Source organism: Brassica napus, chromosome A2 (genome assembly GCF_020379485.1).
Source record: "Brassica napus cultivar Da-Ae chromosome A2, Da-Ae, whole genome shotgun sequence".
NCBI classification, from domain to species: domain Eukaryota; kingdom Viridiplantae; phylum Streptophyta; class Magnoliopsida; order Brassicales; family Brassicaceae; genus Brassica; species Brassica napus.
In genome coordinates, this window is record NC_063435.1 from 10,870,359 (window position 1) to 10,883,739 (window position 13,381).

The window sequence follows — 13,381 nt, forward strand, 5'->3', positions numbered from 1 at the left end:
GAAAATGTTATGTCATTTGTTAATATATTTTATGTTTGGTTTATTTGAAGTTCAGTTTCATTTTTAGACATTTGTCTTGGTTTGTAAATAAATATAAGTTCGGATGAAAACACTTAAAGAGATGTCAATATTTTGTTAAAAATTTATATAACCACATTTTTTCTTAATTTAAAGTAAGCGTGGACGTAAAATTGGTAACCCAAAGTCAATACCTAACTCAAAGCAAAAAATAATCCATACCATTCTGAAATGTAAGAAATCCATAATAGTTATTGTAGGATGGTACACCACGTATCCTAACCCAAAGTGTTATTAGGTGAATCCAAATGGGCAACATAAAAAACCAAACCCCCCCTCCCCCCACCCCCCAAAAAAAATCTAAAAAATAGATCCAAAATTCCAAATTAATCGCAAATAAAAATATTTGAAACATAATATGTACTTCAAATATTCAATTCCATAATTATTTTGAAATTATATCTAAAAATAAGTATTAAATCCTCAATAAGTGCCTTAAATATTCAATCCTATATAAATAAGTTTATTTTTTATATTTTGCTTTTCAATTTTGAATTTAACTTCAGATCTATTCGAACCAAAATCACATAACCTGAATCAGAACAATATACGGTTACTTTATGGATTTTATATGTGATACAAATTAGAAGCACAACCGATGTGTTATATCTGACTCGATCCGTACTTACAAATTTACCAGAATGAGACTTAGGATATGATATAAATTAGAACCAAAATTTCAAATACCCAACCCATATCGCAATGGGTACATGAACGCTCAAGTATAATTTAAGTATATTTTATGTTTTGTTCAATTAGTTTTATATTTGATAAATATTTTATATGTGTTGAAATAACCTGTGAAACTATACTCATAAAATATCAATAATAATATGTTCCAACATTTCATTAAATATTAATGACTGTTACTATTTATTTTATCATATATATATATATATATATATATATCTAATTTTAATATTTTATCTATAAGAATTATATTATATGTATTTGGTGAGGGTTTTACAGAATTTGTTTCTTGCATTTGAATTAAAGTACAATTGTATATATGAATTAGTAGGCTTATTTAATTCTTTTTAAATTAATATTATTTATTTAAAAGTAGTGTTAATATAAATTGAATTCATTATTTAAAAAAAAAATAGATTAGTTATCTATTCTATTAATTTAGAGTCCTATTTTTTATCTGCTTATAAATGTTGTCATTTAAGTTTGGACCTATTCATATTTCACTAGGAATATACCTTTAAAATAAGATATCTTTAAGTTCCCTTAATTTACTTTTAATATTACAAATGTGTCTCTCCTATTTTTATGGTTAACAACATTAACTTCATCCTAATTACTATACATTTGTAAAACATTCACCATTTATTTTCATTTAAAACTACAAGATTTCATTGTACTTAATTGTTTCTTATTTATTCATTTAAAAATTTTCAAAGCCTAATAGAGTTGCTGTTTTAGTTGTAAGGCATCAGAAATATACAACAACATTGGTTTGAATTTGATTATTAATATGAAATTATGGATGGTAAATTATAGTTATACAACTACATGATTTTTATAATATAATTAACTTTTAATATTTTCATAGCTATAGTGCTATATAAATATATAGTTGCTATATTATATGATTTTAATTAAACATATTTTACTCAAATGTGGGCTAACATATTATATCATCATTTCTAAAATGGTTAGTTATACTATAAAATATATAACTAAATGTATTGTAAATTAAATTAATTTAAAAATGTATTGTATACAAAAATAATATTTAATAACAAAGTAAAATAAATAAATTAGATCAATATATATTTAAGAAATCTAAACAAGAAAATTTACATAATATTTAAAGCTAAAATGTAAATTTAATATCAAAATTATACATTTATAAAAGAAAAAAATATCCGCACGGACGTGCGGGTTCAAACTCTAGTTTAGTTCCTTAATTCTAGGTTAGGATATATATTTAATAATAATTAAGTTAGATATAAGTAGAAATAATAGGAAAGCTAATTAAATGTAATGGTCTAACTTAGACTATTTGTAAGTAGATAAAAAATATGACCATAAATTAATAGATTTGATGTGTATGTATATTCAGTTATATTCAAATTCTTGAATTCAAAGCTTACCAAACCGAACCGACCTAAATATGGAAAATACTTGCATACATAGTAGATTCTTAAACCGAATTATCAAAAAATCTGAAATATCCGAATCAAATCCAAACAATATTAGAATGCCTAAACCTACTAAAATTAAACCACTGGAATATTTTTCAAGGTTCTCAGGCTTCTTAAATTTCAGTATTTTAGGCATTGCCTGACTTTTGTGTGTTCTTCAGTAACAGTTATACGGAATAAAATGGTTGCATGTGCATACTAAATGAAAAAAGGTGCATACTAAATCTTGTTAACTGGTAAGACTAAATCCTATTTCAGAATGCAATAACAATAAACTTCTGAGAGGAGTGATCCAAAAGAAACTGCTCAAGAATCGAAGAATGTGGAAAGTTTTTTTCCTACAATGCATGAAGATGCTCAAGACTTTTGGATAAACTTGAGTGAATGTTAAGAACAGCTGTAGAAACACTCCTTCAGCAAGCTAGAGTAAATGTGAAGGATTGGATAAACTATTCTATGGAGCAGTACTGAATCAATGTCAAGAAAGGAGCTATGTTTCCAAGGCACTTGAACCATCCCCAGAGACTGGATACAAGTGTATTCGATCAGACCATGCATTCCGGTCTTTTGAATCAATCTCGGAGATGCATTTCCAGACAGCAGTGTTAGCCTTAAAACCACTTCCAAACCCAATCTGCCATACTCTATCTCCCTTTTTCATTCTACCTTTCGCCTCCAGGTATTGCAACTCATACCACAGCGAAGACGAAGATGTGTTCCCATACCGATGCAATGTTGACCTTGACGCTTCTACATCTTCTTTATCCAGCTTTAGATGCTTCTCCACACCGTCAATTATAGCTCTTCCTCCAGCATGTATACAGAAATGCTCAAAAGCTTTCTTGAAGTTAGGTGTGTATACCTCCTTCTGCATACCCCATTTTCTTTTGATGAATGAGACTATGTATTTGAGCTGCTCTGAGTAAGGTAACACTTGAGGACCTAACTCCACCACGTTGATCTTCAAGGCCTTTGATGCTACCTTCACAAGCTGCTTAGACAAAGCTACTCCCACATTTCCTTCTTCATCAATCTGCTGCATTACACTCTCATATGATTCATTGTCTGATCCGACATGAGTTCTAATAAGATGCTGGAGTTTATACTTCGCATTAGGCTTGTCTTGCTCCCTATTGGAGAGAAGAATCGCTGCCCCACCCATTCTGAAGATGGTGTTAGCAATGAGCATTGACTTGCACTTGCCTCTATAACCATTTGGACTAACAGCTTCCATGCTCAACACCAACGCCAAAGAGTCACCATGAATCTTCATAAGATCCTTTACTAGGTTTATCGAAAGAAGCCCCGCGCTGCACCCCATTCCACTCAAGCTGAAGCTCTTGATGTCACTCCTCATGCCGAACCGGTTTATAATAATCGAAGTTATAGACGGAGAAGGACAAAAGAGACTACAGTTAGAGACAAGGATGTCAATACTCTTGGGATCTATCTTGTGCTTCAAAAAAAGGTCTTCAACAACAGTGAAGAGGATGTCATGAGTTTCTTCTCTAGCTGCTGAGAGAGAAGAGTTCGGTGGAATCTCATGAACCGTCACGGGAACACTCGCGCCATCTCCAATTCCTGACCGCTCTAGAATCTTTTGCTGGAGATCAAGGCTTTCTTGATCAAACACCCCGGATATGGTAAGATGCTCGATGAAATTGGAGACTGTAGCTCGCAAGAAGTCTGGAGGTTGGTAACATGAGAAGTCAATGAGGTATATACATTTTGGTCTGAAGAAATAGTAACTAAAGATGGCTATGACGACAAAGGCTGATGCTACGTGTGGGAAGCTCATAAAGGTTTGGGAGACGTTGATGAAAGGAGAAGACGAGTCCATGTTGATGGATCGAAGCTGAGAAAAGAGAGAAACAAGAGGGTGAAACACATGAACTTTGAGTTTTGTGTGGGTTATAGTGTTTAGCGTAAAGGTTGTTGCATCACAGGGTAAGCATGTGAAGGGGGACGAAGTTCAGTTCTCGTGACCTATCATTTGCATGATTTCAAGGGAAGTGAACATTAACGTGTCTGAAGAGTAGACAGACAGTCTCTATCAGTAGTCTTAAGACAAGACAGTGTCTATCTCTGTAAATGAGCACCAGATTAATAGTTAAATTATGTAACAAATAGTTAAAATCCGGAAAAACAAAAAAATAATTTATTAATAAATAAATTATTATTGTTGTACAGAACACAAAAAAAAAATTATTTTTTTAATTATCCTCGCATCGTCGTCTCTCAGAGATTCTTCAATTATTCTCAAATGGAAACTCCACACCCGAAGCTCATCACTCCCTCGACGACTCGAATCGGATGGATCGGCATCGGAATCATGGGATCGGCCATGGTCTCTCACATCCTCGCCGCAGGCTACTCCGTCACCGTCTACGCTCGCGACCTCAAGAAGTCAAAGGCGCTCCAATCCAAAGGCGCTCGCACCGCCACCACCCCGAGAGAGCTAGCCGAGATGAGCGACGTCGTTTTCACCATAGTCGGAAACGCCAACGACGTCCGATCGCTCCTCCTCGGTCCCGACGGTGTACTCTCCGGCCTCAAACCGGGAGGAGTAACCGTCGACATGACTTCCAGCCAGCCAGCGCTCGCGCGTGAAGTTCACGCGGAAGCGAGGCGGAGAGACTGCTGGGCGGTTGACGCGCCGGTGTCTGGTGGCGACGCGGGAGCTCGGGAGGGGACGTTAGCGATATTCGCGGGGGGAGATTCGGAGATGGTTGAGTTGTTGTGTCCTGTGATGAAGAATATGGGGACGGTTAAGTATATGGGAGGAGCGGGGAGTGGGCAGAGCTGTAAGATCGGGAACCAGATCTGCGCTGGGAGCAACTTGGTGGGGCTCGCGGAAGGGATGGTGTTCGCGGAGAAGGCGGGTTTGGATGCGAAGAGATGGCTTGACGCGGTGAAGGACGGTGCGGCGGGGTCGGCGGTTATGAGGCTGTTCGGGGAGATGATGGCGGAGAGGGATTATAAGGCGACGGGGTTTGCGGAGTATATTGTGAAAGATTTGGGGATGGCGGTGGATGAGGAGGAAGGTGGTGACGTGGCGGCGATGCCTGGGACTGCTTTGAGTAAGCAGTTGTTCTCTGGGATGGTGGCGAATGGAGATGGTAAGTTGGGGATTCAAGGGGTTGTTTCTGTTATTAGGAGACTTAACGGCATGTCCTGATGCTTTCGTGTTAATGATTTCAAGAAACTTGTCTTCGGTTTGGTGTGTCTGTGTAGTGAAGTTGATCATAATAACACATGTATCAAAAGTAAGAGATGGATCTTTACATTACTAACATAACCTAACGAGTTTCTTCCACTGCTACGTTGGAGTAGACAGGGACCATAACGACAACTAAGAATAATAGAATATGATGCGTCCAGGTATATATGGGCTTTTTTGCAGCTTCTTCCACCTTGGATAAGAGATAGAATCCTGGGACCAAGTGACTCTAGAGTAAGAACATCTTCATGTGTTAGAAAAGAAAGTGAACTAAAGAACATATCAGCTCAACAGTGAGCACTAACCTGCAGCACAGAGACAATATGTATACATTGAGGGTAATGTGATAGCCACCAAATGGAATGACAATGTAGGGAACAAACTGGAGTAAAGCATACGAACGATGACCATCAAGAAAAACCTTCAATTACAACAGCCTCATGAGACAATGTACCATCTCAAGATTCTTATGTATTCAGATAGACTACTTGCCTCCAATAGAGTATGGTAACAAGGACAGCGAGAAGTAGAGGGAAAATGGAGTTCGTACCCTTGTGCTCATCAATCCTCTCGATTGCAAATATAGTCATGATTGATTGAAGGCAACAATCATCTACTCGAAAAACCATTGAACAGAGAAGAAGTAGAAGCATCAAAATACAAGAGAAGAAAGAGGAACGAATTTAAGAAATTTCAAATTCATAATATATACTTAACTAGAGAAAGAACATATATTAGATATATAAGTAAATATAAAAACAATTATAATTCTAAAAAGAATAAGGAAAACCAAATGTTATTTTTTCTAAATTTAATTAGAAACAATGTAGACGATTGTAACAAACAAAATTGTGACATACTTATGTTAATTTAGATTGTGATATATGTGAATAATATAAATAATATAATTTTTAGTTGTTAGTTATTTTCTGTATGAAGAATATAAAATTACCAGTTGTTTTGTCCGTAATTACAGACATCATTATCTTTCACTTATTTATTGATATATACATTATTAGTTCAAAGATCATCATGATCGTTTATAATCTCAAAAAATTTAACCAAACATCAAATTATATAAGACAAAATTTTGTATGTGCTCATGCGAGTAAAATCATTTTACACTTACTTATTAATACATACATTACTACTTCAAAGACTATTATGATAAGTTATTGTTTATGTTCTCAAAAAATTTAACTGAATATCAAATTATTTATATATGACAAAGTTATTCATCAAAATAAACATGCTCATTATTTTGCTATTTTTGTTGAAAACTCTCACATATTATATATAATTTTAAAATTATTTTATAGATTTTATTCAAATTTAATAAATAACTCGATATTTGCTTTTCAACTTTATAAAATTAAGAATTTTACTTAATTAATATTCAATTACTTTTATTTTTCATTTATAGTTTTTTATTATTGAAATATATTATTTTGGATAACAATATTTAATAGATAGGAACTGTATTTTTTTTTTAAAATACATTGAAAGATATTCTTTTTGGATAACAACATACTAATATGTATGTATAGGGATTATTTGTTTTTGGCTAATTTTGATTATATTACTTTTAATGAATTATCTAATTTAATAAACTTAAAATTTCTTTATAATAAATAATTTAATTTAATAAATAAATGTAATGATTCATTAAGGGTAACAAATAGTTTAACTAATCTAACTTTAATGTGAGAGCTCAGAAAAATAAAATTTGCAAATAATAGTATAGATACGATAATATAAGTCATTGTATAATTTGTTATTGTTTATTTAGTTCATAAAATATGTAGAAGGAATGATATAAATTAATATACATTTTATTTAAAACGCAAAAAGAAATGATTTTTTAACATGCTACAAAATTAAAATTAAGTAAAGTAAGATGAGAGACACTATAAGATTTAAATTTTAAAATCTTATAATACTGAAACACATTATACCTTTTCTCATTTTTTTTTACTATGCAGCAACATAATGAATTGATGTTCATGTAGCATTTGTCATATGTTTTGATTTAAAAACGAAATAAAATTTAACTATCAAATAAAAACATTTTAAAAAATAATAATATTTGGTTGAGATTATCCAATTTCACCCTTATACCGACGAAATTGCTCTAAGGTATTGAGAACTATCATATTGATGTTAGTTATTTTATAATATTGTATTACAGAGTATTAGAATTTTAAAATAGAAATATTAACATTAGTTTTTATACTTTTTTTGTTAGGTTGCATGGAATCATAAAAGGATACTTGGAAATGAAGCGTTTCAAAAAGTAAAAACGTGATCATTTAAAAAATATATAGAAATGGAGACGTTTTGGAAACTCTGTATAAGCTTGATTTGTTTTGTTTTATTTAAGAGAGAAAACCAAGTAATATAAGTGTTGTCTTTCTTTGTGCAATTTATTAAAAAAATTAGAAAATAAAAACATGTTATCCTTAGTCAACAATGCAGTCAGTTCATTCCAGGTCAAATCATTATACGAAAATGATAACAAGTATCAAATTAAAGATGATATTAAAATACAAGTTAACAATTAGTCATGAATATATACAAAAGTAAAATTAAACAAGTAATCACTAACATCAAATCAAATGAAAAATAGTTATCCGTTTGCATTTTCAAATCAAAATTTCGAGTTTCTAAAATGAAAATGCAAGTTTTCATCGTATTTCCAAAATGAGACTTTTTTGAAACGCGTTTCTGATGCAACTCCACAAGTTTCCAAGAAATTTTGATTCTGCAACATTTCTGAAACAAAAAAAACAGACCTCGAACGAAGTTTCCATGCAACCTAGGTTTTGTGTATTAATAAGAACTAAAAAGATTACATATGTTACATTTTCCTGTTAACTCGTGCAAATTGGTGGCAACGGCGTGAATTTACCTAATTGGTCGGGCCAAACTTGAGTACAAGCATGCTCCAAGCTCAACGCCAACATTTCTTATAACCGAGTTCAAACTTGTTCCTTTAGAATGATTAAAATGTCACAAAACTCCACGAATCTAATTCAACATTCTCACAACATGTTTTGATAAGTACGAATCACGCGAGTTCAATAAAAAAATTGCTTATTTAGTATCACTAAGAAAGATTTTAAGCAAATGAAAACATATTCTACATGTAAATATGATTTATGAGATTTCTGATTTATGAGATTCAAACACCAAACCAAACATCATCAAATATGCGTCATCAAAGCTATTCCATAGTCTTCATCTCAATTTCATTTGCATTTTGTCTTGTCAAAAGAGTGTAGAAATGATGTTGTTCTTCAACACTGTGATGTAGTCTTCACCTTCAGATGGCTTTTCATCAATCTACATTTTTCCATAAACTTCTCAATTGTTAGTTCTCTAGACACAATGTCAGCTTCACTATCACCACAGTAGATAATTGTTATAAACTAATTACTGAACTATGTTTAGTGTTTTTTGGCATACATATATCATCACATCAATCAGATGTTGATAATACATAAATATATGTAATCAACCCTCTCTATACCCAATACGACACTCAGATATATGTAATCGAGATCCAAATAGTTTCTCTCAAACCGAAAGAATCTGCATGTATCTTAAAAATTCATTCATTGTTAACTAGAAACTATATCCTCCACCCTAGTTCGTATGTGTTCATCTATGTTCATATTCAGGTCTAAAACTTATTTACAAAACATTTATGTGCTTATTTGCTAGCACATTTATTAGATTCTATAAAAAAACCTAAAATGAAAGAAAAAAGAAGTATAGATAATGAGCAAACACGTACTTTAACATGGAAGTTGTAGCAAACCACCCTTTGATCTCGGCACACTAGAGACGTGGAAGCACTTAAAATACTAAAACGTTGCATCTCCATTACGTGAAGCAAGTTAGAGAACTCATCTTCTTTAACCCTTTTCATGCTTATCTGCACAATAACCTCACCACCTGATCCCTCCAATTCAAGAACCGAGATTGTTCGATTATGAGGATCTTGTGGCACTAATACTCGGGACCTCCTGCTCTCGATTGCTTCAACAAGCTTCTGCTTTCTGAGAGTTAGCTCTTCCACTTCATTGTGTAGCTTGGGAATGTAAGTGACCACTCTATCCATTATAGACGGCGCACACCATTTCTTCTGTTAACAAGCCTAATCATAGTCGATATGATTGATATATGTATACGTATATATTCAAAAGCAAAAGGGAGATGATCAAACCTTGGAGGAAGAAGAATGATCAGGAAGAAGAGTGCCGAGAGTGAGGTAAGAGGCATGAAGTCTCAGCCTCCTTAGACGCTCATTGGCGCTACGTTCTTGTTTCTTTGCTACACTACTTGGGGCATGAGCATCTTGATCATGTAATACTATTACTACTTCCTTCCCTTTACTTTCTGATTGAATTGGGCACGTATCGTCCTTCTCTCCGGACGCACCGATAGTTTCTGCAGGGATATGCAAGAGATCGTCTACGTCTAGTAAACTGGATGCAAAAGTCTGATGATTGTCCATACGCACCAACGGAAAGAGAAACAAATATGGCAACAACAAAGAGGCTTCGATCTCTCTTCTATTACCCGTACGAGATGGTCTTAATTTACACTCAACCTAATGAATCAACCTCTAAACCCTAATCAAGTTAACAAGATGATCATGAATGACGATATGATATATGTATGTAGGTGTGTATATACATATAATAGAGATATAAATAAAGATATAGATTGGAATGAGCCCAAGTCAACCCCCACAAGTAGTATCTATGAGAATGAATAACAATGCAATTTAGCCCCACAAACTATATTTTATAAAAATAAAGCATTCCAAAGGCAGTCTTATGTACAAAAAAAGTGTAAACTCAAATATATTAGAAGATAATAAGTAAAAATAAAAATAAAGATAATCTTAAATTTACAGCTCACACCAAGTTGGCCGGAGTGGGGAAGAAGACAGTACTCCAGTATATAATATCATGGGCTCTGCAGTACAATACCGGTAGGAGAGAAAAAGAAAAAAACAAAAAAAAAACGAAAAGGAATCTTACAACAGAACCAAATATTCTTACCTGATTCATCTTCTTCATAAGGATGCAGAGGTTGTAGTCAAAGTCTCAGTTTTTCCTAATGTCTTGTCTGGTTTATGTGTATGTACGCAGGTCTTTTATGCAGTACAAATGGTGTTAAACTGTAGTACACAGTACTTACATTATTGTATATTATTTTTTAAGAATGTATTCGTTGGGATACATGTAATCCGGACTCCCCACTCTCTTCTATAAGCCCTTGATCTTTATAATTCCTCATTTGTATGGAATCTATTGTATTAATTAATATATCTCTAATGTATTATAGTCTTTAAAAAAAAGAATTATCTCCAAAACTCAATTGAAATTTTACTCCGACCTCACTTCATTTTAGAGTGAGAAATTGAATAATGAATTATAAAAAGATACAACAATGTTTCATTCTTGAAGCAAAAAAGTGGAATTGAAAATATCTTATTTCATTATGGAGTTTGAAGTAGAAAATAAATTAAATATGATTTAAAGATGATCTAACCCTCTTGTATTTTCAGTCCAGATATTGTGTGTTTTCAATTACTTTTCTGATTTTCCTTTCTTTTCATAAATTTATGTTTATGTGTTTCTCCTTCGTTTTTTCTACTAGTACTATCTTAGTTTGGTCGTTTTACTTATAGAGTTCAAAAAAAAGAAGGTAAACCGCTCTCCGGTGAGGAAATATTAAATTACCGGTGGCCACGTGTTATGGATATCTGAGTGTAGTCGGATTCGAACTCAGTTCGTTTTAGCGACGCTGGAACGCCATGCTACCACCCGACCACTAGCACGTGGTTTTTATTTATAGACTTCTCACATGTAATATGCTTACGCGGAAGGGGCTCACCGACAATGGTGACTTGGAAGACTGTTTGGATCAGCAATCTTCAAAAATTTATTGCTGCCAAAGATGCTGGTATGGAGAGCTATCCCAGAACGTGAATGTTGTGCTTCTAAAGCTACCAGACAATTGTACTATCACTGAGGAATATTATATCCTATTCACTCGATTGTGGGATATTCCTTTTGTCTCAGTTGAGTAATCTTCTCATATATAAACTAATTAATTACAGCTAATCTTATCATCTTATACCAGTCCCTCAGTTGCAGCATGGGATCACACACTCCCAAGCTGCCGTTGAAACTTGTAAAGAGAAATGATGGAAAGCTTTTAGTAAAAATGTCTGCATATTGTAAAGAAGCTGGTATATGGTGAATTCGAACTGCTCCCATTTGTACCTTTTCGCGAACAAAATGTATGTATGTCTCTATATGCTTTGTTCGTTGATGTTGAACATGATTAGAAGAGAGATAAACTACAATTATGTTATCACAAAACACCTACTGTTGCTTGGCGAAGAGGCTGTCCCATTTCAAGCAGTAGAATTACATATCTAACACGCCTCAGCTACCTCCTTATATTCTGCATTAGCCTCTTGCTCTCTGCACTGGACTTTAACAGCGTTGGTTGCCTCTTTGCAGACCACGATATAAGATTGTCTCCTAGAACTGAGCTTAAAGCACTTCTAGTGAAGATTCTAATCAGAAGTTTCTTAAAATACATATATATATATATATATAAATATATATATGATTTAATTATAAGTTTCTAAGAATTACAGGAAACTCAACCAAAATTAAGTATATTTTTAATTAAATACTAATATTTATATATACGCATATATATATATATATATATATATATATATATATATATATATATATATATATATATATATATATATGTTTGTATATTAAGAATCTTGTAACTAAAACTTTCATTGGAGATGCTCTTATCATCTTATACATACATGTTTAATAAGAAGTGTTTGCATTTTTTTCTTCTCTTAGAGCTTCTCTAATAAAAGGTTGGAGGTGCTATTAATAAGTTTCTAATGATTAAAATTAAAGAAAAAATAAGAATTTAAAAGAAAAGTAGGAGGAAGGTTAAGTTAAAATTCTAAAATTAGATCTTCTTAGAATCTCATTAGAACTTACTATGATTAAATTATTTTTATTAAGTCAATTAAAATTAATCAGTAATTTTTATCAAATTAAAATAATAATAATAAAAATTTCTTAATAACCTTCAAATGAGAAACTTACCAATGAGGTTGCTCTTACCCGAGGATTCCTCTTAACGGTTCTTTTTATCAATTTGGTCTTCTCATAAATGCCACTCTTCTTATAAAAATTATCATATCAGACCCGAAGTTCAAAATGTAACAAGAGAACACTCGAATTTACAAATCTATTGAACAACAGCTAGCGATAGGCCCAACCTTGTTAATGGACCTAATCAGTAGTGCAGTAATGCGTCAAATATGAATGGACCCGACCGTCGCGTTTATTGAACTTACATTTTTAATAATGGGGGTAATGCGGTCGGCGGTTCAATTTATTGCATAACATTCTTGGTTTGGATTCCGGTTTAGACGTTTGCCTTTTTTCTTTTTTTTTTGTAACACCAAACTCAAAGAACATGATAATTTACAACTGAATCAGAAGATCTTGGAAACATGCTCGACGGTAGAAAGAAGCTAGAAAATAATACAAAACAACTAAAGATAAAACCATCGAGAGGTGAATCACGCTCAACGAAATAAAACTCAAAAGGAAGCTTCATTTTTGATCTCATAGCGATTATTCGAAAGAACAATTGATAGTCGAAAACAACGTTGATACACCTATAAAAAAAATTGGAATGTTGACTGCCAAAAACTTTAGGTGAGAAGTTTTAGAACCGTAGGCAACATTGAAAGTTTGAAGTCCTATCTGACTTGATATGACAATAGGTTTATGTGCAACAACTCCGGTTTGAAAATCGCATAGTTGACTCTGTGAATAACCGTCGATGCTTGAGACAG

General features: G+C 32.9%; 2 protein-coding genes and 1 pseudogene across 2 annotated transcripts; 1 reads left to right on the top strand and 2 right to left on the bottom strand.

Moving 5' to 3' along the window:
• Positions 1-2,507: 2,507 nt before the first annotated feature.
• On the bottom strand, positions 2,508-4,201 carry LOC106443150 (3-ketoacyl-CoA synthase 7). The gene has a single exon (XM_013884743.3). The coding sequence runs from the start codon at positions 4,069-4,071 to the stop codon at positions 2,722-2,724; it is 1,350 nt and encodes a 449-aa protein (XP_013740197.2). The 5' UTR covers positions 4,072-4,201; the 3' UTR covers positions 2,508-2,721.
• Positions 4,202-4,390: 189 nt separating this feature from the next.
• LOC125587007 (probable 3-hydroxyisobutyrate dehydrogenase-like 2, mitochondrial) lies at positions 4,391-5,501 on the top strand. Its single transcript, XM_048757073.1, has one exon. The coding sequence runs from the start codon at positions 4,495-4,497 to the stop codon at positions 5,407-5,409; it is 915 nt and encodes a 304-aa protein (XP_048613030.1). The 5' UTR covers positions 4,391-4,494; the 3' UTR covers positions 5,410-5,501.
• A 2,923-nt stretch (positions 5,502-8,424) lies between these two features.
• Positions 8,425-10,617, bottom strand: LOC125587010 (annotated as a pseudogene).
• Between the last annotated feature and the right edge of the window lie 2,764 nt (positions 10,618-13,381).